The following is a 26,778-nucleotide window of genomic DNA, read 5'->3' on the forward strand; positions in this document are numbered from 1 at the left end:
TTGACTACCTGAAGGGGAAGGGGGCAGACATCACTGCCAAGACCAATACTATCATCACACAACAGATGCACTTTCACTGGGATCACTGGAGAGCAATCAGCAGCAGGAACCTGGTTAACATTTCCCCTCTTTACTCAAGGCCAATTGTAGCATCAGCCAGAGACCAGCTAACTCAGCAGACTGGGAAATGAGCTTGATACCATCCTGATCTGTATGATACAATACCACACCAAGCAATACATTTATCCAAAAGCAAAACAATTAGTACAGTATGCACTAAAAACACCGGTCCCACTAGTCGATGTGCTCATAGAAGGTCAAATAATAAGTCATACTGCAGCATTCTGGAAACACAATTGCAGCTTCTTTAACAAATGTATGATAAAGATGCAAGGCAAGCAGGGGAAAAGAGAATTAATTTTTTGGCTCCAGTTTAAAAAAAAATAGGTTTTACATGTTGTCCCCTAAATATAATTAGGTAGAGATTAAAACACAGAAACAGGTCACTGGGCTAAACCAGTCTGTGCTGGTCTTTATTCTTCACATGAGCCGTCGATCCTAATCCTATGTGCCCACTGTGTTCTCGTAACCCCCCCATTCTTTCAAGTAACTAATTAGCCTATTCTTAAAAGTTGAAATGGTCTCTGCTTCAACCAATAAATCCAATAGTGCATTCTACGGCTTTGCAACTCTGCATTAAATAGCTACTCCTAGTCTCCATTAAATTTCATATACTTATTATTATCTATGCCCCTTCAACCACTGGAAGCAGTTTGTTAAAGAAGCGGCGATTGTGTTTCTATTTATTCTGTCTAATCTCTTCAAAATTATGATTTAACTCTTATCAAATGACATGGTGATCTCCTCTGTTCTTAAGAGAACAGCCTCAAATTTTCAAGTGTTTCTTTCTTCATATTTATATTTTGTCATACCAGACAACATTCCAGTGAAACTGTGCAGGAAGAGGGCGGGCAAGAGGGATGCAAGGGTGGGTGAGCGAGCGAGGAGCAAGCAATACAGAGAGAAAAGAGAGCGAGAGAAAGAGATGAGGGAGCGAGTGAGAGAGAAAAGAGAGCAAGTGAGCGGGAGAGAAAAAGATAGCCAGCGAGCGAAAGAAAGAAACCCTCAGTCATCAGATGTCTGTACCTATGTCAGCAGAGCTCTTTACAGGCACTTTACAGCCTCTGGACTCAACAAAGAGTTCAACAATTTCAGACCATAATAGGGAAGTCACTTGACACTTGGAGGGTGCGAGTCTAGGTGGGGTAGAGGAACAAAGGGATCTCGGAGTACAAATACACAAATCACCAAAAGTTGCAACGCAGGTTAGCAAGGCCATAAAAAAGCAAACCGAGCACTAGGGTATTTCTAGAGATATAGAATTGAAAAGTAGGGAAGTTATGCTAAACCTGTATCAAACCTTGGTTAGATCACACTTAGGGGGAAAAATTCGGTTGGCTGTGCCACCCATTAGCGCCTAAAGAGGTCGAGAAGTGGGGCGCTAACCAACTAGCGCCCGGGCGCAGCGAACCCTGCGCCTCTTCCCGAACTGAGCGGACATTTAGCGCCGGCGCTAAACCGTTGCGCCCACTCACCGGCGCACGCAGATCATGACGTCATTTCAGTGTGCAACGCCCTTGGGGCACCCCGGACCAGAAATTCAGTGGCACCCCCCTCCGTTCCGCCTGGCGCTAACAAGGACAGGTTACCTGGAACGTTTCAGTCGCTGTCGGGCTGGGGGAGCGCAATTTAAAGGGGACTCTTCTTAGATTATTAGTGGTAGCCCTTTTTGGACCACACCTTCTTTGAGAGAGAGAGAGAGAGAGAGAGAGTTGCTCAGAGACCAACGGAGAGCCATTTCTGCAGTGAGCCAGCGCTGGCTGAGGAACTTTAGCCTTCTGAACATTACTTTGCAGTTGGTAAGCTTCTCAACCGGCATAACTTTCAGTGCGCACTTACTATGGGGGCTGCATTGGATGGGAACGTCGTCCTTCTCAATCATATTGACAGGGCACAGAGACGCAGGGATAGAGTGGCAGGCATGGCCAGACGGAGGAGGGCCTACAGACGTCGGCACATGAGATCTTACGCTGCCAGGGTTTTCCGCCAACAGTTTTCGTATATCAACATGTCGGAGGAGCAGTGTTTCCGAAGGCTGTGTTTCAGTAAGGAGGTGGTCACTGAGCTCTGCCACCTGCTTCAGCCAGATCTGCAGCCTCAACTAAGGTGCAGGACATCTCTGTCAGTGGCTGTGAAGATCACTGTGGCTCTAAACTTCTATGCCAGCGGCTCCTTTCAGGCCGCTACTGGGGACATTGCCAACATCTCACAGTTCGCGGTGCATTGCTGCATCCGTCAAGTGACTAATGCCCTCTTTAAAAGGAGACGGCAGTAATCTCCTTCCCAATGACCCCGGACAAGCAGCGAGAGCACGCAGAGGGCTTCGCAAGGATAGCGGGCTTCCCCATGGTGCAGGGCGCCATTGACTGCACGCATGTGGCTTTGTGGGCGCCTCTAGAGAATGCGGAGGATTTCCGCAACCGAAAGGGGTTCCATTCTTTGAATGTACAGCTGGTCTGTGACCACCGACAGCTGATACGCGCTGTCAATGCCCACTTTCCGGGCAGCAGCCAGGACGCCCTCATCCTGCGCCAGACTTCTGTGGCAGACCTTTGAGGCCCTGGCTCACCCAGGAGGCTGGCTTCTCGGGGACAAGGGCTATCCTCTGTGGCCCTGGCTGATGACCCCGCTCCGTTCGCCCAGCATCCCTGCTGAAGAACGTTACAATGAGAGCCATCAAGCGACCAGGAACATAATTGAGCACACAATCGGCGTGCTGAAGCAACGGTTCCGCTGTCTGGACCATTCCGGAGGAGCCCTTCAGTACTCACCTGAGTGAGTCTCCCACTTCGTGGTTGTGTGTTGCATGCTGCATAACCTGGCAATCCTCAGGACCCAGCCAATGCCACCAGACATTGAAGCACCAGCAGAGGAGGAGGAGGAGGAGGAGCACCAAGATGGGAGGGAGGCACAAACTGCAAGGGCCGTCCGTCAGAGGCTTACAGCAAGTCACTTCTAGGCCCCTCTGAGGGAATGCTTTCTCCCATTCCAAGAACATGAATGGAACCGTTCTGCTACCCCTAAGCCGGTCAAGGCAAAAATTAGTGCAAAGAACAGATCATGGACGTTGTGAATAAATAAACTTCTTTATTTAACAAAATGTGTATCCTTCCCGCATGACAAAGCAATGGAAACAAACAGCAAAACAAACAGACTGCCACATAACTGTCTCTCACACCCTGGAGACAATGTCCAAAACATAACTGTCTCTCACACCCTGGAGACAATGTGCAAAACATAACCAACATTCAGACCAGCATCTTTGGCCTTGAATGAAAGAAAGAACATAATTTAGCAGCACCTTCTACTTTTTGCCCCTCGATGGTGATCTGCTTCCCTTGCGGAATTGCCCCCTTCCCGCCCTGCAGCTCCTCCGTAATGGGACTCCAGTGACTGCAGCAAGGCTGGGGGAGGCCTGCTGATTGTCTGAAACTGAGACCGCAGATGCCCTTGAGGGACGGCCTGGACCAGCTCTGGGCCTGGAGGGCCCGGCTGCTGAGTGCTCCAACTCTGCATGGGCGGAAGCAGTCTGTCCTACAGGTGGAGGCAGCTGCAGTGGAGAAGTGCCAGTGGTGGCATCAGGAATGCTGTCATCCGGAGAGCGGACAGCAGCTCCCTGGTCGGTCGACACACTGGCACTCTGACGGGGCAGCACCGCAGCATGCGCAGCAATCAGCTGGTGCACAGATTGCTGGCCTGCTGTGGCGCGGCAAGGGCCCCGGGGAATCCTGCCCGATCCAGCGAGGGTGGCAGCAGTCAGTGCTCGCGTGGCCTCAATCTGCGTCTGCATGAGACCAGCCACTGAGTGCGTGGCGGTGCCAGTGCTTCGCCGAAGTCCGGGAGAATCCTTGCCAGTGCTGCGCCGAAGTCCTGCACACTCCTTGCCTGTGCGGCGCCGAAGTCCTGGACACTCCTTGCCAGTGTCTCAATGGAGTCGGGCATCCTTGCCACTGCAGCCATGAGCTCAGTGTGCCTCAGCCCAGCCTGGGCGCTCATTTCTGCGAGGGCACGCACCTCTTCTGCGCTCTGTGCAGCAGCACTTGCGGCCCGACTCGCCCTCCGGGGAGACGGCCCCCGAGCTTCCCTACCCCCCTCGCGTTGCTGCAGGCCGCTGGGTCCTGGAGCTGCATCCTCCTCAGACCATTGCCCCCCCCGCTCCCCTCCAGGGAAGGCGTCTCCCCAGTCTGGACATGGGCTGGCTCGCCTAAGGGTGGTACGGATGGTCCAGCTTCCTCCTCCTTGTCGCCGCCTCCAGAGTCACTCGCACTGGCAGCTTGAGGGCCTGCCTCCCGAGCTGGTGATGCAGCATCTGAAAGCAGGGAGGCTCAAGAGTGGCTTTAGTGAAAGGACAGGGTGGCAGCAAGGGATGCATGAGTGCTGCAATGCTCTGAGTTGGCTCGAGAGTGAAAAAGCATGCTGGTGTGGGGAACAAGTAGAAGGAGAGAGGTCAAAAAGGTGATGACCTTACCATTGCTGTCCACAATGGGGTCGGCATCTCCAGAGGCGACGGGGCCAATCATCCGGCTTGCCACAATCCGGTGGACTCGCTCCTCCAGGTCTGGAAGGGTCTGCAGGTGAGGCCGGCCTCCTCCGGTCCGATGCTGCTGCCTTCTATTATTTGCCAGCTTGGCCTGCAAGAGAAAGGACGGGGTGTGATGAAACCTGCAGCCCTGATCTGGCATGACATGCCTCCCATGGTCGATTAGCCCTTACATTATGCACAGAGCTGAATGTGCATGTGTGTTTCCAGAAAGGACCATGGGTGCTGGATGACAGCTGGCCATTGGGGCTTTGCACACCCTCTGGCCATTGGGGCTTTGCACACCCTCTGGCCATAAAGTGAGGTGTAGATGGAGGGATGAAGATGATTCGGAAAAAGGCACTCACCCTGATGACCCGAGTGAGGTCGTTGAACTTCTTCCTGCATTGCACAGGAGTCCTGGAAACCATACTGCTGGAGGTGACTCTGGGAAACCTCCCTCCAAGCTCTGCAATAGTCGCTGTGTTGAGGCCTCCTGCTATTCTCTGGGTAGAGCACAGATCGCCTACGCTCCACCGCGCCAACCAGAGCATCCAATGCCCCCTTGCTGAAGCGCTGCGCTCTCTCCCTGGTCCTCTCCATATTGATGCAGTTGTCGATGCCACAGGTAGGTTACCGCCGAGTTTGAGGCCTACGAGGCGCAGGGTGCGGCTGCAGATGATAATCGATCCGCCCCTTTAAGAGCTGGCCGGCGCCAGCGTGTCTGGCTGAAATCGATAATTGACAGCACCTGCACTGCGCCCGCCCGCGAAGAAATTGCGTCGCGCCGCCGGGTTAGTGCCTTAAGACTATCGTGCAGCGCCTGATTTAGCGCTGCAATCACCTTCAGGGGCGCACCTACCCAATATCACTCGAGGTGGCGATAAATTGCGCCTGGCGCTAAACTTTGCGCACTGCCAATACTAGCGCCCCAAACGGGGCGATACCGAATTTCTCCCCCTTAGAGTACTGCATATAGTTCTGGTCGCCATATTATAAGGAGGATATCGAGGCACTGGAGAGGGTGCAGAGATGATTTACAAGGATGATACCAGAAATGCGAGGGTATACATATCAGGAAAGGATGAACAGGCTGGGTCTCTTTTCTCTTGAAAAAAGGCCAAATAGAAGTCTTTAAAATTATGAAAGGTTTTGATAGAGTGGATAGAGAGAGAGAATGTTTCCACTTGTGGAGAAGAGCATAACTAGAGGCCATCAATATAAGAATAGTCACCAAGAAATCCAATACGGAATTCAGAAGAAACTTCTTTACCCAAAGAGTGGTGAGAATGTGGAACTTGCTACCACAGGGAGTGGTTGAAGCGAATAGTATAGATGCATTTAAGGGGAGGCTGGACAAACGTACGAGAGAGAAGGGAATAGAGGGTTATGCAGATAGATTTAGATGAGGAAAGACGGGAGGAGGCTCGAGTGGAGCATAAACAGCAACATGGACTAGTTGGGCTGAATGGCCTGTTTCCGTGCCATATATCCTATGTAATCCTCTGCCCCTATTTTTTCAGATGGCAGCTGCTGATTCTGCTATACACATTTACACCTCTTCTAGACCCATCTTTTGTTTCTTTACTTGTCCCATTACCATCTTCTTTTGCTTTGTACTATCTTTTGTCCTTTAATCACTCCTGCCTTCCACCCTATCACAGACCTTCCCTTCTGTTCTTTCCTTCCCTCCCCTCTTTCCCTGTCCCTGCACATGCTTAAAATCTGTTATATCTCTAACTTTTTCCAGTTCTGACGAAAGGTCATACCTGAAATGTTAACTCTGGTTTTCTATCCACAGATGCTGCCTGATCTGCTGAGTATTTCCAGCATTTTCTGTTTTTATTCAACAGAGCTCTCGATTTGCTGTCTTGCAGCATGTTGTTTCTGTGGCTGACATTGTGGCGGTACCACTGGCTGTCCCTTACATTGAGACACATAATTCCCTTTAACTTACCTTACTGTATGTTTAACTTACCTTTTGGGGCCGTTGCCCTTTTAACTTACCTGTTGGGGCCATTGCCCCTTTAAGGCGCGCCCTAGCGCGCTGACGTCACGTCACGTACAACGTGATGTGCGTGCGCCGGCACAGCCCGGCCTAGCGTCTTCGGCCAGCCGACGGGAGCGACGCGATCTTCCGCTCCCGCGGCAAGCACCGGCACAGCCTGGCCTAGCATCTTCAGCCTCAACGGCCAGCGACGCGCATCACGTGACGCCCTAAGCGCGGGAAACGCGAACAACGTGATGACGTCACAACACAAACACGATGACGTCATCACGCTCCCCACAGGACTGCGAACTCAGTCCTCGTGGAGTCCCCGCTGGGACAAGACCTACACCACGGTGCTCCTACAGTCAGCCATCTTACCTGCTATCATTAGCCTATTCCTGTAAATAAGCAACTTATTTATAGTTCGTCGAAGTCAAACTCTCTTATTTAATGGCGATCTACACGAACCGCTACATTGGTGACCCCACGACGTGAGTACGGGAGCTCATCAATTCCAACGCTACAATTGGTGAACCCGTATCCGTGAACGATTTTCACGGTAGCAACACGCGCCTGAACCTCGTCTACACTCAAGACGACCAACGCACAACCGACGAACAACCACGGAACAGCAACCGCCTAACACCGATTCCACCAAAAGCGACCCCGTCTTTGCGTACGTATTCGCAATGGAAGCGCAGCTTGGAGGTGAGCCCGTTTTTCACGAACGATTTCACAGAGGTAGAGCACGACCAACGGCAACCGTCATCCACCAGCGCTACAATTGGTGGGTTTGTGAATGTCTTTCACAAATGAAGCACGCTATGGAAGCATCAGCCGTTCTGCTGTCGCTACCGCAATCCAGGGAGCCACGGTCTCCCTCGTGCTTTATGCAGGTAGAAGCCCTGTTCGCCGAGAACATCGATGCGGCACAGACCACGCACGTGCTCACGGTCTCCGTATTCGACTCTTCTACCGCCACACGGATCTTTTCGAAGCTCGGCCAGGAAGACCCTGAAAATGGGTCAAGATTTGCAGGGTGTCCCCACATAGACAAGTTTTAAAACCACTGAATAACAGCAATATTCTCTTTTTACAGTCAGTTTTAGTCCAATTTGTAGGAAACAAGATTAATTGATGTTATGGTTACTGTCTTAATAAGCACATTTGGTAATGGTAATGTTCTAATTTCCATCCTCAGTTTGTGTTTCCATGATATGGATCATGAATAAATAATCTTTCATTGTTTATCTTCCCAAAAACTTTAATAACTTTGGAAACATCTATCAGATGCCCCTTATCCTTTTAGTTCCAGGGAAAATTGTGTCTTTTCTCCAAGCTTTTTCCCCCCCCATTAACTATAACCACTCCTTCTTGGTATCACATTTCAACCAGAATCCTGAAAGATAAAACTGGAAATGTCTCTCCAGGTTGATATAATTTTTCTTAACTGCTGTAATACAAACAAAATACAGAATTATAAATTAATATTCACCTATCCACATAAGGATCTTGAACGAAAGGATAGCAGGTCGTTAAATATCTAGGCAATGTGGCAGATGAAGATTCAGACCATCCCACTCCTACTGCGTGCTGTTTTGGCACAAATGGTTCAACATCAGCTGATAATCTGGTCCCCTGTGAAAGGTTGGATTATATTTTGTACTTTATTGACAAAAAATGAAAGAGAGGTATACATTATGTGAAATAGAATTTACTGCATTAAACTCTGTAGTAGGCGCCTTCTAAGTTCACTTGCTGACTCCCAAAAACTTTTCCACCAGTTGGTGCTTGATCGGCACCCCATCCACCACCTTAAACATTCACTCCCTTCACCACCAGCGCAACGTGGCTGCAGTGTGTACCATCTACGAGATGCACTGCAGCAACTCGCCATGGCTTCTTCAACAGCACCTCTTCAGATTTGGCACGTGTTCAGGGACAGGAGTGTGTGACTGCGAGTGAGGCAGGTATGGGGATCCAGGAGGTAATATTGGAGGAGCCTCATGCCTTGCACTTGCCCAACAGTTAAGAGGTTCTTGCAACCTGTGTGGACGAGAGCAGGGGCTGCAGGGAGGATGAGCAAACTGACCATGGCACTGTGATACAGGGGGCCATTCAAGTGGGGGGTGTAAAAAGTAATGTCGCAGTGGTAGGAGACAGTATAGTTAGGGGGATAGATACTGTTCTCTGCAGCCGATAGCATGAGTCCCGAAGGCTTTGTTGCCTGGGTTAAGCACATCGCCTCGGGGCTGGAGAGGAACTTGGAGTGGGAGGGGAAGGATCCAGTTGTCATGGTCCACGTAGGAACCAATGAAATAGGTAAGACTAAGAAAGAGGTTCTACTGAGGGAGTATGAGCAGCTAGGGTCTAAATTAAAAAGCAGAACCACAGAGGTAATAATCTCTGGATTACTACCTGAGCCACGAGCAAATTGGCATAGGGTAAATAAGATCAGAGAGATGAATGCATGGCTCAAGGATTGGTGTGGGAGAAATGGGTTTCGATTCATGGGGCACTGGCACCAGTACTGGGGAAAGAGAGAGCTGTTCCACTGGGACGGCCTTCACTTGAACCATGCTGGGACCAGTGTCCTGGCGAATCGAATAACTAGGGCTGTAGATAGGGCTTTAAACTAAATAGTGGGGGGGGGGGGAGGGCTCAAGCGAGGGGGAATTTAGAAAGTTAAAGAGAAAGGACAGGGCAATAATGCAGGGTAGCGACATGGGCAAGGAAATCCAGAGTGTGACAGGAAGGGACAAAGCGTACAAACATAAGAGTGCACCAGCAAATAAGGTCAGAGTAGGGAAAAATGATAAAAAGACAAAATTAAAGGCTCTTTATCTGAATGCACGCAGCATTCGTAACAAGATAGATGAATTGATGGCACAAATAGAAATAAATGGGTATGATCTAATAGCCATCACAGAGACGTGGTTGCAATGTGACCAAGGCTGGGAACTGAATATTCAGGGGTATTTGACATTTCAGAAGGATAGGCAGAAAGGAAAAGGTGGTGGGGTAGCTCTGTTAATAAAGGATGAGATCAGTACAATAGTGAGAAATGATCTTGGCTCAGAAGTTCCAGGTGCAAAATCAATTTAGGTGGAGGTAAGAAATAGTAAGGGAAAGAAGGCACTGGTGGGAGTAGTCTATAGGCCCCCTAACAGGAGCTGCACTATAGGGCAGAGTATAAATCAAGAAATAATGGGGACTTGTAAGAAAGGTACTGCAATAATTGTGGGCGATTTTAATCTTCATATAGATTGGGCAAATCAAATTGGCAAAAGCAGCCTTGAGGACGAGTTCATAGAGTGTATTCAGGACAGTTTCTTGGAATAATATGTTGTGGAACTGACCAGGGAACAGGCTATTTTAGATCTGGTAATGTGTAATGAAACAGGATTAATTAATGATCTCATAGTAAAGGTTCCTCTGGGGAAGAGTGATCATAACATGATAGAATTCCACATTCAGTTTGAAGGTGAGAAACTTGGGTCTGAAACTAGAGTATTAAACTTAAATAACGGCAATTACAAAGATATGAGGAGAGAGTTGGCTAAAGTGGACTGGGGAAATAGATTAGAAGGTAACATGGTAGAAAAGCAGTGGTAGACATTTAGAGATATTCCATGACTCTCAACAAAGATATATTTCAGTGACAAAGAAAGACTCGAAGAGAAGGATGAACCAATCATGGCTAACCAAGGAAGTTGAGGATGGTATCAAATTGAAAGAAAAGGCATACAATGTTGCAAAGATTGGTGGTAGGCCAGAAGATTGGGAACATTTTAGAAACCAGCAAAGGATGACTAAAAAAAGAGAAAATAGCTTGAGAGTAAACTAGCAAGAAATATAAAAACTGACAGTAGGAGCCTCTACAAGTATATAAAAAGGAAGAGTAGCTAAAGTAAATGTTGGTCCCTTAAAGGACGAGACTGGGGAAATAATAATGGGAAACAAGGAAATGGCAGAGGCATTGAACAAATATTTTGTATCTGTCTTCACAGTACCCGCAACCTCTTCCACCTAGAAGGACAAGGGCAGCAGGTGCATGGGAACACCACCACCTCCAAGTTCCCCTCCAAGTAACACACCATCCTGACTTGGAAATATATCGCGATCGTTCATCATCGCTGGGTCAAAATCCTGGAACTCCCTACCTAACAACACTGTGGGAGTACCTTCACCACATAGACTGCAGCGGTTCAAGAAGGCGACTCACCACCACCTTCTCAAGGGCAATTAGGGATGGGCAATAAATGCTGGCTTTGCCAGCGACGCCCAGATCCCATAAGCAAATTTTAAAAAAGGACACTAAAAACATCTCAATAATAGTAGAAAATCAAGGGGCAAAAGGGAGGGAGGAACTTAAAACAATCACCATCACTAGAGAAAAGGTGCTCGGCAAACTTATGGGTCTAAAGGCTGACAAGTCCCCTGGACCTGATTGCCTGCATTCAAGGGTTTTAAAAGAAGTGGCTACAGAGATAGTGGATGCATTAGTTGCAATCTTCCAAAATTCCCTTGACTCTGGAAAAGTCCCAGCGGATTGGAAAACCTTAAATGTAACGCCCTTATTCAAAAAAGGAGGGAGACAGAAAGCAGGAAACTATAGGCCAGTTCGCCTAACATCTGTCATTGGCAAAATGCTCAAATCTGTTATTAAGGAAGTAGTAGCAGGGCATTTAGAAAATCATAATAAAACCATGTTGACTGTTTGATTGTATGAAAGGGAAATTGTGTTTGACAAATCTATTCTTTGAGGTGGTAACGAGCAGGGTGGATAAAAGTGAACCAGTTGATATAGTATATTTGGATTTCCAAAAGGCATTCGACAAGTTACCACATAAAAGGCATAATATAAGAGCTCATGGTGTTGGGGGTAATATATTAGATTGAATAGAGGATAGGCTAACTAACAGAAAACAGAGTTGGGATAAATGGGTCATTGCTGGGGCTTCAACTATTTTCAATCAATCAATTTTATTTGTCATATATGCAGCAAACGTGTGTACTGCACAATGAAATGTTGATTTTTACGAGTTGGAACATTGGAATAAATATGGCATAGCAATGATAAAAATACTAATAGAAATACAGTAATAATAAATAAAACAACAGTAATAAATAATGATAAATTATTCGTTCATGAGTCTTATGGCCTGGGGGTAGAAGCTGTTTCGAAACCTGCTGGTACGAGACCGTATGCTTTGATATCTCTTACCAGATGGGAGCAGGGCGAAAAGGTTGTGGCTGGGTAGCTCGCATCTTTGATGATTCTCAGGGCCTTCCCCCAGCACCTCTCGGGGTAGATATCCTGCATAGCAGGTAGTTTAATTCCTATAGTATGTTGTGCAGCTTTCACCACCATCTGTAGAGCCTTGCGGTCTATGGCGGTGCAGTTGCCATACCAGGTAGTGAGGCAGCCGGACAGGATACTCTCGATGGTGCACTGATAGAAGTTGGTGAGAATCTGGGGGGCCATTCCAAATTTCTTCAGTCTCCTGAGGAAGAACAGGCGTTGGCATGCCTTCTTGGTTACGACGTCGATGTGATTGGACCAGGTTAAGTCCATGTTAAGTCCTCCGTCAATCTATATTAATGATTTGGATGAAGGAAGCGAGTGTATTGTAGCCAAATTTGCGGACAATACAAAGATAGGTGGGAAAGCAAGTTGTGAGGAGGACATAAAGAGTCTGCAAAGGGATATAGATAGGTTAAGTGAGTGGGCAAGAATTTGGCAGATGGAGTATAATGTGGGAAAATGTGAAGTTATCCACTCTGGTAGGAAGAATAGAAAAGAAAAAATATTTAAATGGAGAAAGACTACAGAATGAGGGATTTGGGTGTCCTCGTACATGAAACACAAAAAGTTAACATGCAGGTGCAGCAAGAAATTAGGAAGGCAAATGGAATGTTGGCTTTTATTTCAAGGGGGATAGAGTATAAAAGTAGGGAACTGTACAGGGCGCTGGGGAGACCACACCTAGAGTACTGCGTACAGTTTTGGTCCCCTTATTTAAGGAGGGATATACTTAGATTGGAGGCAGTTCAGAGAAGGTTCACTAGGTTGATTCCTGGGATGGAAGGGTTGTCTTATGAAGAAAGGTTGAGCAGGTTGGACCTATACTCATTGGAGTTTAGAAGAATGAGAAGTGATCTTATTGAAACATATAAGATTCTGAGGGGGTTGGACAGGGTAGATGCTGAGAGGATGTTTCCCCTCGTGGGGGAATCTAGAACGAGGGGGCATAGTCTCAGAATAAGGGGTCGCCCATTTAAGACAGAGATGAGGAGGAATTTCTTCTCTCAGAGGGTCGTGAATCTTTGGAATTCTTTACCCAGAGAGCTGTGGAAGCTGAGTCATTGAATATATTCAAGGTTGAGCTAGACAGATTTTTGAGCAACAGTGGAGTCAAAGGTTATGGGGAGTGGGCAGGAAAGTGGAGTTGAGGCCAAAATCGGATCAGTCATGATCTCATTTAATGGCAGAGCAGGCTCGAGGGGCCGAATGGCCTGCTCCTATTTCTTATGTTCACCCAAACTCGTAACCTCTACCACCTAGAAGGACAAGGGCAACAGGCGCATGGGAACACCACCACCTCCAAGACACATATCGCCTTTCCTTCATTGTTGCTTGGTCAAAATCCTGGAACACTCTAACAGCACTGAGAAAGTACCTTCGTCACACGGACTGCAATAGCGGTTCAAGAAGGCGGCTCACCACCACCTTCTCAAGGGCAACTAGGGATGGGAGCAATAAATGCTGGCCTTGCCAGCAATGTCCACATCCCATGCATTGATAAAAAGTTACCAAAGACCTCATTTATTTATTCAGCCTTGGCTCAATTGCTAGCACTCTCACCTCTGAGTCAGAAGGTTGTGAATTCAAGTCCCATTCTAAAGATTTGAGCACGTAATCTAGGTTGACATTTCAGTGCAGTATTGAGGGATTGCTGCAATGTCAGAGGTGCCATCGTTCGGATGAGACGTTAAACTGAAGCCCTGTCTGCCCTCTCTGGTGGATGTAAAAGATCACACAGCGCTATTTTGAAAAAGAGCAGAAGTGTTCTCCCTGGTGTCCTGGCCAATAATTATCCCTCAACATCACTGAAACAAATTATCTGGTCATTATCATATTGCTGTTTGTGGGAGTTTGATGTGTGTAAATTGGTGTAGCATTTCCTACATTTAAAAAAAGAGACTTGCACTTAGAGCGCCTTCCACAACCTCAGGACATCCCAAAGTGCTTTACAGCCAATGTAGTACTTTTGAAGTACAGTGACTATACTTCAAAAGTACTACATTGGCTGTAAAAGCACTTTGGGACATCCGGGAAGGCACTATATAAATGCAAATGTTTCTTTCTAATATTATCATCTCCCTTTTCCTTGTTATACACAAATTCCTTGACCAACAGTGTTCACAGGTATAACAACAGAAAATGCTGGAAAAACTCAGCAGGCCAGGCAACATCCGTGGAGAGAAAATGGAGTCAACGTTTCGGGTGAAAACCCCTTTGTCAAGACTAAAGAAGCACAGGAAATGAAATGGATTAAGAGGCCAGGCTGGGAGAGAACAAAAGAGACATTGGGCCAGAAATTCCAGAACGGGGCTTGCAGCGCGTGCAAGCCCCGTATTTGCACTTACCCCGCGCTCCTGCCGATCAGCTTCTGGGACGCCTGAACTTGGAGAAATAGAAAGCACATTCCCGGGCAGCGTATGACGTCACGCCGCCCAGGAGTGCAGCCAGCGCGGACCCAGGAGCGTGCAGTGTAAGTAAGACACGCCCCTTGAGGTCTCAGTTTCACTGGACACGCCCCCAATGTTTCTGTCAAGCTGCTTTGCTTTTTTACATGCAAAGCAGCAGTTTAAATAGGTTTTTGGAAGTTTTTTGAAGATTTTGGTAACTTTTATAAACTTTTTAAAATGTTTACATTATTTTGAGTAATCTGAAGTAGTTTTAAAGAGAATTAAAGCAATTTAAAGACTTTTAAAAGCCCTAAAAGAATTTTTTTAATTCCATTTATTTATTTAGCAATGTCGTCGTCATACGTGTCTTCACACTGTTCCCTTTGGGGAACTGTATGAAGTGGTGGAAGGATTTATGGCCGTGATTAACGCTCATTCCGTGACCGTAACCATCTTTGAACCAGCCATTAGGGCGGTTAGTCCTATGGCGGGAGGGTTTTACGGGCTCCCACAAGCTATACAAGGAGGGGGGGCCACCCACACCCACGGACGCAAATATCCCACTGGATGTCAACCCAGAATTTAGAGCCGGAGCTCCGACTCCACTTGCCGGGACTGTCTGGAGCGGGGTTCGAAACCCTACCCTGATCTGGCCCAGCGGCGGGGATCCTACCGCTATGACAAACGCCCAATCCGATTAGCAACGTGAAATGGCAGCATAGGGCTCCAGTCACGGGGAGGGAAAAGGCGCAGGAAACGTATGGGTGTCACCTTTTGTGCGGAGTGGGCCTTTTGCGTAGCAGTAAGCATCCCCGCCGCTGGGCCAGAAGGAGTAGGGTTTTGAACCCCACTCCAGACAGTCCCGGCAAGTGGAGTCAGAGCTCCAACTTTAAATTCTGGGTGGACATCCAGCGGGATACTTGCGTCCGTGGGTGTTGGTGGCCCCCCCCCCCCCTCAGATGGGTTGTGGGAGCCCATAAAACCCTCCCGCCATAGGACTAACCACCCTAATGGCTGGTTCAAAGATGGTTACGGTCACGGAATGAGCGTTAATCACGGCCATAAATCCTTCCACCACTTCATACAGTTCCCCAAAGGGAACAGTGTGAGGATACGTCCGATGATGACCTCTTGCGCAATGCACCTCCTTGGACCCTCAGTCACAGATGCGAGGGGGCAAGTCGTGCAAGTGTTAAATTTTTTATTTTATTGACATGTAAAATGTTGGCCCAATAATTCCCTTCCAAATGCGCTAGTACGGTCGGGGTACTTACGCATCTGGCCGGATGAAATGCCGGTTTTCAGCATGCACAGTGCATGTGGGGAAAACCGGCATTTCCTGTCCTCTGAACTAAGGGGTTCAGAGGCAGAACGCGTGCGACTGCACATGCAGCGCGTGCGCAGTATAATTCGCCGCTTTCATTAATGCTTTCAGTGAGGTCCAGTCATTACAACTTACACATGAAAAAAGCATGGGTACAGTTGCTACAGAGGCTGCGGAGGAAGATATTTCTTATCGTGGAGCTTCTGAAAGTATGTATGTCTGTATATATTCCTTTGCGTGTTATGTGTATATTCCTTTACTTATGTGTATGAATGTATTATTTAATTATGACTTTCAGAGAAAGTAACTTATTGGAAAATCATAAAAACATACATTCATAGTAAAGGAATATAAAACATACATACATATACGTAAAGGAATATATGTGGACATACATACATAACTCATTCTCACATTCCATTCACACAGCCACAATTGCTCCTTCTACCTACCGTTCTGAAAACCCTTTAAAAAAAAAAAAAAAAAATTTTAACTTTAAAACTTACTTAAAATTTCTTAAAATAACTTCCCTCCCTTTCCCAAACAAAAATATTGCATTTCAAAAGCTCCACGATAAAATATATCTTCCTCCGCAGCCAATGAACCACTTTGCACTTGCTTTTTTTCAGTGTAACTTCTAAGGACTTAACCTCACGGATTTCATGAATGAAATCCACGAAGTTCACTGCGCAAGCGCTGCCTGTGCAGTCGCACGCGCTCGAGGTCTGGAAATGCCGGCGTTCCCCGCATGCGCTGTTCATGCTGAACGCCGGCATTTCCAACGGCCAGAAGCGTGAGTAAGCCAATACTCACGCTTCTGGCCTGGAATTTCTGGCCCATTAAGAGGTATTCAAAACGAGAAGAGATGGTGATAGGACTAGTGTTCACAGGCCTTTGTCAGCGGTGACTGAATCAGAATGTAACTACATGGCCTACGTAGCTAGAATATCACTTTTTTAAAAAGAGGAAATATAAAAGGAATCCTAATCCTGGGGATGGTGCAGAATAGACACCCTAAGCTAAATTTCAAAATATCATAAAACCACTTTAAAAAACAATCCACTTGCACAACTCGTACTGAGACTGCGAGCTGCAAGAAGTGCATCCCCCCACTGTGACAAAGAATAGCGTTCCCCACAACAAATACGTGGCTGAAGCATTTAAAAGGATGTTTCCTGACCCAAATAAGTCATGTTTGGTCTTTGACTGGCCCTGGGAAATACCAAGTATTCTGGTGCCAGTACGGAGAGGGAGAATAACACAACAGTTGTGCATCAGATTTTGTTACAAGGACAAAATTTGCATCATCGCACCACTGTTTGGTAAACACAGAAAAAAAAGAGTTGCCAAACACCTTTTCACAAAGACGGTGCCCTTTAATCTAACATCTGCAAACCAGCTGGTGCGAAGGATTGGTTAGGGTTTAGCATAGAGGCAGTTGGGCAAACAAGATGGTGCCAAGTCCAAGGCAAACAGAAAAGCAACCTAACAAACTGACAAGTTAAACATTTTACAGTTTACTTTGAACCTAAACAACTGATGTCATTTTCATTATATGCCAGATCCACCCAAAGCATGTTCTACAAACACCAATGATTACATAGAATTAACAGCACAGAAACAAACCATTCGGCCCAACTGATCTATGCTGGCGGTTATGCTCCATACGAGCCTCCTCCCACCCCTCTTTATCTAACCCTATCAGCATATCCTTCTATTCCTTTCTCGCTCATGTGCGTATCTAGCTTTCCCTTAAATGCATCTATACTAATCGCAACAACTGCTCCTTGTGGTAGCGAGTTTCACATTCTAACCACCCTCTGGGTAAACAAGTTTTTCCTGAAATCCCTATTGGATTTATTGGTGACTATCTTATATTTATAGCCCCTAGCTTTGGTCTCCCCCACAAGTGGAAACAGCTTCTCTACGTCTACCCTATCGAGCCCCTTCATAAAGACCTCCATCAGGTCACCCCTCAGCCTTCTCTTTTCTAGAGGAAAGAGCCACAGCCTGTTCAGCCTTTTCTGATAAGTATATCCTCTCAGTTCTGGTACCATTCTTGTAAATCTTTTTTGCACCTTTTCCAGTGCCTCTATATCCTTTTTATAATATGGAGATTGCATGTCCAGAAGAACCTGCAGAATTATATTGTCAATTAAGCACATCAAAAATGGGGGGAAAATGCTTTGGTTTACAATTGACAGTATAAACTGAGAATTAAATAAGTCACAACTTCCACCAGCTTAATGTTGGTTTAAACCAAAGCTATGCTCCCACCAGCACCTCCAAGCTACTGCCCACTATTCCATCAACTTCCCTGGCTGCAAGCTTGAGCCCTCGGCATCCTGCATGACACCGAGCTGACTTTCTTTTCCATATCCACTCCATCACCAAGGCCACTTTTTCCACTTCCAAAATATTGCCTGCTGCAGCCCTCATCTACTGTCAACACCCAAGTCCTCACACTACATACCATGCCCAGCCCCAAACAGATAAAAACCCAAGAACTCCAAGTAGCCTCTTGCTCATAGCCACGAAACCCAATTTTAAAAACTATACATGGATCATATCCACATGCTCTATTACAGGCTTTACCCTATCTATCCAATATCCCCAAGAGAAAGTTCTGTATAGATAATCCCTCCTCCCCAAAGGTAATCAAACGGAATTTATATCTATCCCTACAACTCTATTGTTCAATCCTGATCATCTGGCAACTTTCCTCAAAGATTACAAACTTCAATTTCATAACTAGACAATTGTCATTTTTTTTTTGAAGGAGTTGAAGCCAAACTATATTAATTCCTCATCTGGGATTCTGTTCCACATGCCCATTACTCTGTGGGTGGCAAGAGCTTAAGCCCTGAACAGGGTCACAGGACATCCTACCAAATTAAGGGCATATATGGGAAATTAGAGAGTTTTACTTAGTCAAGTGCTTGTGAATATGCTAGAAGCTAGTGGGTCTGTCTGCAGATAGGACTCGGAGATCCCTGTCGCTTGCCATTTCAATTATCGGTCCCTCTCTGTCTTTGGCCTACTTTCTCTGTTCCAATGAAGCGCAATGCAAGCTTGAGAAACGGCACCTCATCTTTCTAGTAGGCACTTTGCAGCTCTCTAGTCTTAGCATGGACTTTAAGCACTTCAGACCTTAAACTACAGTTCATATTTTCTCTCTGGCAGTAGGCGCCAGCATTCCCATAGTTCCATGGGGGAGGTGGTGGGTGGGGAGAAGTGGGTGGTATTTAGGGTGCTGACTCCCACCACCCCTCCCCAGAATACTACTGGCGGGTTTGCTGTGCATTCGTGGTAAACATTATGTAAACTGGTTTTATTTTCCTACACTAGACTCATGGGCCACTGCTCTGCCTTGCCAATTTTTCATACTATCCCCATTAACTGTTCACACACTCTCTGTGTCTTGTATATGTATTTTATTTATTTCATTATGCCTCCTATTTACCACCCAAGCACTTCAGTGTGCGTTTGTCTGTGTGCATTCCCTTCCACCTTTCCCTTGTCCTCTTCCTTTTCAAATGGTGTTTATTTGTAAAGTGTCAGCTGTGGCTCAGTGGGTACCACACTCACCTCTGAGTCAGAAGGTAGTGGGTTCGAGTCCCACTTCAGGGACTTGAGCACATAAATCTAGGCTGACACTCCAGTGCAATGCTGAGGGAGTGCTGCACTGTTGGAGGTACAGGAAACTTTGTTATATCCGACACCGACGGGACCGAGCTGTTGCCGATCTATCAAAACTGCCGGACATACAAAGTTAATGTTGAAGCATACGGAGACAAACACTGTTGCTTAGCAACAGCTTCAAACAGTCGGCCCGTACCTTGGAAGCGTCTCTGTAGCTTAGCAACAGCTTCAGAGAGACTTTCCAAAGCCTGACTGTTGGAAAAAAAAAAAGCCACGAGAAGAAAAACAACCTAACAGAACGGCTCCTGATTTCTGCCGGTAGATCGAGGTTTCCGGACATACAACGTCTCCTGTACTGCCTTTCGGATGAGACGTTAAACCGAGGCTCCGTCTGCCCTCTCAGGTGGATGTAAAAGATCCTATGGCATTATTTCAAAGAAGAGCAGGGGAGTTATCCCTCAATTAACATAACAAAAACAGATTATCTGGTCATTATCACATTGCTGTTTGTGGGAACTTGCTGTGTGCAAATTGGCTGCCACATTACAGCAGTGACTACACTCCAAAACTACTTAATTGGCTGTAATGTGCTTTAGGATATCCAGTGGTCGTGACATGCGCTATATAAATGCAAGTCTTTCTTCCTTCTATTTTCCAGTCCTGAAGAGGAGTCTGAGACAGGGGTGTCAAACTCATTTTACATGGTGGGCCTGATCAGATATCCTGGCACTTGGTGCAGGCCACATTCATCAACAGATATCAAATAGAAATAGATAAAGATAAACCATATTTAGGTGCTATACGATAATCATTAGTTCATTTTTTGTTCACCTTCATTTATTCCACTCTTAAAGATATCTTCACTGCATTTCTCCCTCAGCCTCTGCACCGAGTGACTTCTCATCCTCGGTGATTTCAACCTACATCAACTGAATCGTGCTCTCTCCTGAGTTCACTGCCCTTCTATCCTCCCTTAATCTCTCCCTCCATATAAACTCCCCTGCCCATATTTACGGCCACCTCCTTGACCTTGCCACCTCACATGGCCTGGCTACTCCCATCATGTCAATCACAGATAAGGCCATCTCTGATCACTGCCTTGTATCGCTCTCCACCCACATCCCCCTCCCAACCCTACTTCCTTCGGTGTTCGCCCCTGGAAAATCCTCTCGCCCAATTCGCTTACAACTTCATTTGCAAAATCCCAACTGTCTAGCCTTCATTCACCATGACATTTCTGCAGATACTGATCCGCTCAACCACACCCTCACCTCCATCTTTGATGCCTAATCCTCATTACTCTCTCTCTCACCCTAGTCGTTCCCTCAGTACAGCCCTCATCTCTGCTCCCTCAAGTCCAAGTAACACAGACTTAAACATATATGGCGGACAACTGGTTTAGCCATTCACCGCCAGATCTGGCTGGACCACATAAGGTACTATCGGGTCCTGCTCTCGTCTACCAAAACTGCTCATTATTCCAGGATCACCCTGGAATGCAGAGATAATCCCCGGTTTCTTTTTTCTACTGCAAACCATCTTCTTAAACCCCTCTCTCCTGTCTCCTCCACCCTCACCTTCAACAAGTGCAAGGAGCTCATAGACTTCTTTGTCACTAAGATTGAGACCATTCGTTCAGCTGCCTCTGCCGTTTCTCTCCCTTCTCCTAGCCCACCGGGCCTAACTTCCTCTAGCTGCCCTTGCCCTGAACTCACATCTTTCTCAAGTTTCTCTCCGATCTCCCCTCATGCCTTCTCCAAGCTCATCTTGTCCATGAGACCCACCTCCTGCTTCCTCGCCCCTATTCCCACTAAACTGCTGACCACCCAATTTCCATTCTTGGCCCCCATGTTAGCTAATATATTTAATGGTTCTCTCTCCTCAGGTACTGTCCTCCTCTCCTTCAAATGTGCCGTCATCACCCCTCGCCTTAAAAAATCCCAATCCTTGACCCCTCCGTCCTTGCAAACTATCGCCCCATCTCCAAAGTCCTTGAACATGCTGTCGCCTCCCAAATCCATGCCCATCTTTCCCGGGACTTCATGTTTAAATCCCTCCAATTAGGTTTCCGTCCCTTCCAAGGTACCAAAATGGTTCTTATTAAAGTCATAAATGAAATCCTATGTGACTGTGACAAAGGTTTACTATTCCTCCTTCTTCTTCCCAACCTGTCTGCAGACTTTGACACGGTTGACCACACCATCCTCTTTCAACGCCTCTCCTCTGCTGTCCAACTGGGTGGGACTGCACTCGCCTAGTTCCATTCTTATCTATCCAGTTGTAGCCAGAGAATCACCTGAAATGGCTTCGCTTCTCGCTCCTGCACCATTACCTCTGGTGCCCTCCCAAGGATCTATCATTAGCCCCCTCCTATTTCTCATCAACATGCTGCCCCTCAGTGACATCAGCCGAAAACACAAGTCAGTTTCCATATGTACGCTGATGCCACCCAGCTCTACCTCACCGCCACCTCTCCTCTCTCGACCTCTCCGCTGTCTCTAAAATGTCTAACTGCTTGTCCGACATTCAGTATTGGATGAGCAGAAATTTTCTCCAACTAAATATTGGGAAGACCGAAGCCATTGTCTTCGGTCCCTGCCACAAACTCTGTTCCCTAGCCACCAACTCCATCCCTCTCCCTGGCAACTGTCTGAGGCTGAACCAGAGTGTTTGCAAATTCAGTGTCGTATTTAACCTCCATATGAGCTTCCAACCACATATCCACGCCATCACTAAGACTGCCTATTTCCACCTTCGTAGCATCGCAAGACTCCGCCCCTACCTCAGCTTATCTACTGCTGAAACCCTCATCCATGCCTTTGCTACCTTGAGACTCAACTATTCCAATGCACTCCTGGCCGGCGTCATCTTCTACCCTCCATAAACTTGAGGTCATCCAAAACTCTGCTGCCCGTATCCTAACTTGCACCAAATCTCTTTCACCCAACACCCCTGTGCTCGCTGACCCACACTGGGTCTGGTTAAACAACACCTTGATTTTAAAATTCTCATCCTTGTTTTCAATTCCCTCCATGGCCTCGCCGCTCCCTCCCTCTGTAAACAGCCCTACAACCCTCCGAGATATCTGTGCTCCTCCAATTCTGGCCTCTTGCGCATCCCCGATTTTAATCGCTCAACCACTGGCAGTCGTGCCTTCAACTGCCAAGGCTCTTAAGCTCTGGAATTCCCTCCCTAAACCTCTTACCTCCTTTAAGACGCTCCTTAAAACCTACCTCTTCTGTCCTAATATCTGCTTATCTGGCTTAGTGTCAAATTTTGTTTGATAACACTTCTGTGAAGCGCCTTAGGAGGTTTTACTACATTAAAGGTGCTATATAAATACAAGTTGTTGTTGTGTTGCTGTCAACCCATGTACCATCTGTTTTTGGCTCTCTGATCTCTATCCATTGTTCAACCTGCTGTAATTCCAGATTATCAGCAAAGTGATGGAAGGTGTCGTCGACAGTGCTATCAAGCGGCACTTACTCAGCAATAGCCTGCTAACTGACGCCCAGTTTGGGTTCCGCCAGGGCCACTCAGCTCCTGACCTCATTACAGCCTTGGTCCAAACATGAACAAAAGAGGTGAGGTGAGGTGAGAGTGACTGCCCTTGACATCAAGGCAGCATTTGATCGAGTGTGGCATCAAGGAGCCCTAGCAAAACTGAAGTCAATGGGAATCAAGGGGAAAACTCTCCATTGGTTGGAATCATAACTAGCACAAAGGAAGTTGGCTGTGGTTGTTGGAGGTCATTCATCTCAATCACATGACATCACTGCAGCAGTTCCTCAGGGCCGTGTCCTAGGCCCAACCATCTTCAGCTGTTTCATCAATGGCCTTCCCTCCATCATAAGGTCAGAAGTGGGGATGTTTGCTGATGATTGCACACTGTTCAGCACCATTCGAGACTCGTCAGATACTGACGCAGTCCGTGTCCATATGCAGCAAGACCTGGACAACATTCAGACTTGGGCTGACAAGTGGCAAGTAACATTTGCACCACACAAGTGCCAGGCAATGACCATCTCCAACAAGCGAGACTCTAACCATCTCCCCTTGACATTCAATAGCATTACCATCGCTGAATCCCCCACTATCAACATCCTGGGGGTTACCATTGTTCAGAAACTGAACTGGACCAGCCATATAAATACTGTGGCTACAAGAGCAGGCCAGAGGCTGGGAATTCTGCGGCGAGTGTCTCACCTCCTGACTCCCCAAAGCCTTTCCACCATCTACAAGGCACAAGTCAGGAGTGTGATGGAATACTCTCCACTTGCCTGGATGAGTGCAGCTCCAACAACACTCAAGAAGCTCGACACCATTCAGGATAAAGCAGCCCGCTTGATTGGCACTCCCTCCACCACCGGCGCACTGTGGCTGCAGTGTGTACCATCTACAAGATGCACTGCAGCAACTCGCCAAAGCTCCTTCAACAGCACCTTCCAAACCCACGACCTCTACCACTTAGAAGGACAAGGGCAGCAGACGCATGGGAACATCACCACCTGCAAGTTCCCCTCCAAGCCACACACCATCCTAACTTGGACCTGTATCGCCGTTCCTTCACTGTCGCTGGGCCAAAATCCTGGAACTCCCTTCCTAACAGCATTGTGGGTGTACCTACACCATATGGACTGCAGCAGTTCAAGGCGGCGGCTCAGCACCATCTTCTCAAGGGCAATTAGGGATGGGCACTAAATGCAGGCCTAGCCAGCGATGCCCACATCTCATCAATGAATTAAAAAAAATTACTGCTCAACTCTGAATACATTTTCTGCATCTCCCAGTCTCTATGACCGTCTCCAATTCTTTCCTTCAATTCAGTGCGCTTGCTCAAAAATTGGCCTGGTCATTCCAGGAAATTTTCCCTGGGCACTCCTAACTCGAACATTCATAGGAAGTCTGTGGGTAGATGAAGCTTTTCTGCATGCTGCACATTTGACACCCCTGGTCTAAGACCTAAATTGTCAACTTCTATCAACACAGATATTGCCTGATCTGCTGACTATTTCCATTTTTTTCCCTGTTTTTAGATTTCCAGCATCTGCAGTTTATTCATTTTTGGTAAAATCATTGACTTGTTTTTTGTTTAGTCTCTGTAATAGATTTCGGAGCTCTGTCCAATTCTTTCTTAAAGATATTATCATGCATATGTTCTGGGAAAGAGTTTTTTTCCAAGACTGATATGCTTAATCCAGTTTGAGACTCATTGCATTTCTCTTAACCTATTCTTCCTTCAACAACACTCTTTCTACTTCCTGGAGTTTATAATTTATAGAGAACATAAGAACAGAGATCTTTTATACACCAGTTAATAAAACACTAACCTGTCACCAATTTACAATCTCAAACCACCAGAACATTTAAATCACCACTGCTTCAGGCTACATACAAATTAATACTAGCTGATAATTAACACCAACTTGGATCTGATATGAAGTGAAGATAAAGCAGCTTACTATAATCACAATTTATTGAACAAAATATGGTGTGATCAGTTTTGACCTGGAACACATGATCTGAGTAAAGGTCCAAAACTAGTTCTGTTGCACTGATTGGAACATAGGAATTGCTGGACGGAAAAAGACGAATATCCAGCTAGTTCGCCTTCTACTATCACATGGATAATCACATTGCTGCAATTGGTAACAATTTCTGTAAATTAGTCAATATTTTGGTGTTAGTGGCATGAAATCCGAGGGGGAAATACATACACATTTTAAGGATACATTATTTTCAATCATGTTATGCAAACCATACAAGTGACTATACTTCAAAAGTATTTCACTGGCTTTAAAGCGCTTCGCGACGTCCGGAGGTCGTAAAGTGCGCTGTATAAATACAAGTTATTTAATTTCATTCTCACTATAAATAAGGTGATTGCAGTTGTACTAATCTTTAAAATGTAAGGCTCCTTTTATTTGGCTAAAGGGATTTTAAAAGGAAGATGAATAAACCGAGAAGAAGCCAGACCAGCAATCAAAGCCATTTTGGTCCCGCAGCTTCTGAAGCGCTGAGCCCTGTTTGATTTCATCTGGGACACTTTGCACCGCCTGTCAGACAGGCCTGAATTTGTGCTTTCAAAACATCGACTCTTCTCCGCACAACACGCCACCCAAAGGCCACGTCTCTCTCTCTGCCCAGGGCCCGGCCACCAACCCGGCTTCTCTCACCCACCACCGGTCTCGGCAACTGGCACCAACTCGAGCGATAATCAGCCCTCGGCCCCCAAGGCCCAGCCCGGCTGCTTGGATTACCTTTAGTTCGCTCGCACTGCGTTCGGCCATGGCGCTGCTTTCAAACGGCCGTTCCAAGGCGCCGCTGTCACAACAGCATCAACACCCGCCGCACCGCCTCACTACGGCAGCCCGGAAGGCTCACACAGGCCGAAAGAGACAAACAATCTGCGTGAAATAAATATATTGATTCTTTCCCTCCCCTTCTTCCCAGTTAGACAATTTACTTTATAATTGAATGTTTTTACAGATGCTGTAAGTTATTTTTTGCGCGCACTCTGACAAGTGAGGAAGGCCATTGGGCCCGCCTTAATTCATCTACCCCGAGATCCTCCCACCCATTGTAGCATTCAGTTTTTTTCATAAATAATTGCAAGGTTTCAGTCTCCATTACTCCATTCGCATATCTATCGTCGATCACTATGAAAAATAATTTCCAAATATCAGTACTAAAATGACCTGTTACTAGTTTGAAGCTGTGCCCCCATGTTTAATACTCTTAAGTTATTGTGCCCAATTCGGGGCACCGCACTTGAGGAAGGATGTGTAGGCCTTAGCGAGGGTGCAGAAAAGATTTACAACAATGGTTCCAGGGATGAGGGACTTCATTTATGTGGATAGACTGGAGAAGCTGGGGCTGTTCTCCTTGGGGCAGAGAATGTTGAGAGGAGATTTGATAAAGGTGTTCAAAATCATGAAGGGTCTAGACAGTGTAGATAGAGAGAAACTGTTCCCATTGGCGGAAGGGTCGAGAACCAGAGGACACAGATTTAAGGTGACTAGCAGAAGAACCAAAGGTGACATGAGGGAAAACTTTTTTACGCAGCGAGTGGTTAGGATCTGGAATGCACTGCCTGAAAGGGTGGTGGAGGACGATTCAATCGTGGCTTTCAAAAGGGAATTGGATAAGTACCTGAAGGAAAACATTTTTCAGGACTACGGGAAATGGGTGGGGGAGTGCTTTTGCAGAGAGCCGGCACGGGCTCGATGGGCCGAATGGCCTCCTTCTGTGCTGTAACCACTCTATGATTCTGTGGGGGCCAGCCCTGGGGGGGGGGGGTGAGTTTGGAGGCGGGACAGCCAGGAAAATGGCAGAGTCTGGGGGCGGGTACCCATCCCACCTCCGTGCCATCTTCCCAGGAGGCGGGTCCCCGACCTGCGCCGGGTCCCGTCTCTTCGAGGTGAGAGGAGGATTAATGCCAATTAACTGCCTGTTAACAGGCAGTTTTTTTGGCTAATCCCTATTTTG

The 26,778-nt window shown here is 46.8% G+C and overlaps 1 protein-coding gene across 4 annotated transcripts in view; it reads right to left on the reverse strand.

Moving 5' to 3' along the window:
• The window catches only part of LOC147124294 (selenocysteine insertion sequence-binding protein 2-like), a 171,901-nt gene extending 146,118 nt beyond the window's left edge, over positions 1-25,783 (reverse strand). Inside the window, exons 1-2 of one of the 4 annotated variants that reach the window (XM_085984698.1) lie at positions 25,551-25,783; positions 8,125-8,267 (exon numbers count right to left, since the gene is read on the reverse strand). In XM_085984698.1, coding sequence (XP_085840824.1) covers positions 8,125-8,267; positions 25,551-25,580 — 173 coding nt within the window. In that variant the 5' untranslated portion in view covers positions 25,581-25,783. The remainder of the gene's footprint in view (positions 1-8,124; positions 8,268-25,550) is intronic. The other 3 variants (XM_085984717.1, XM_085984709.1, XM_085984726.1) reach the window with 3 other exon arrangements.
• Positions 25,784-26,778: the final 995 nt, after the last annotated feature.

The sequence above is a fragment of the Somniosus microcephalus genome, chromosome 1 (assembly GCF_052327205.1).
Source record: "Somniosus microcephalus isolate GS21.2 chromosome 1, FLI_Smic_1.0, whole genome shotgun sequence".
Lineage (NCBI taxonomy): Eukaryota > Metazoa > Chordata > Chondrichthyes > Squaliformes > Somniosidae > Somniosus > Somniosus microcephalus.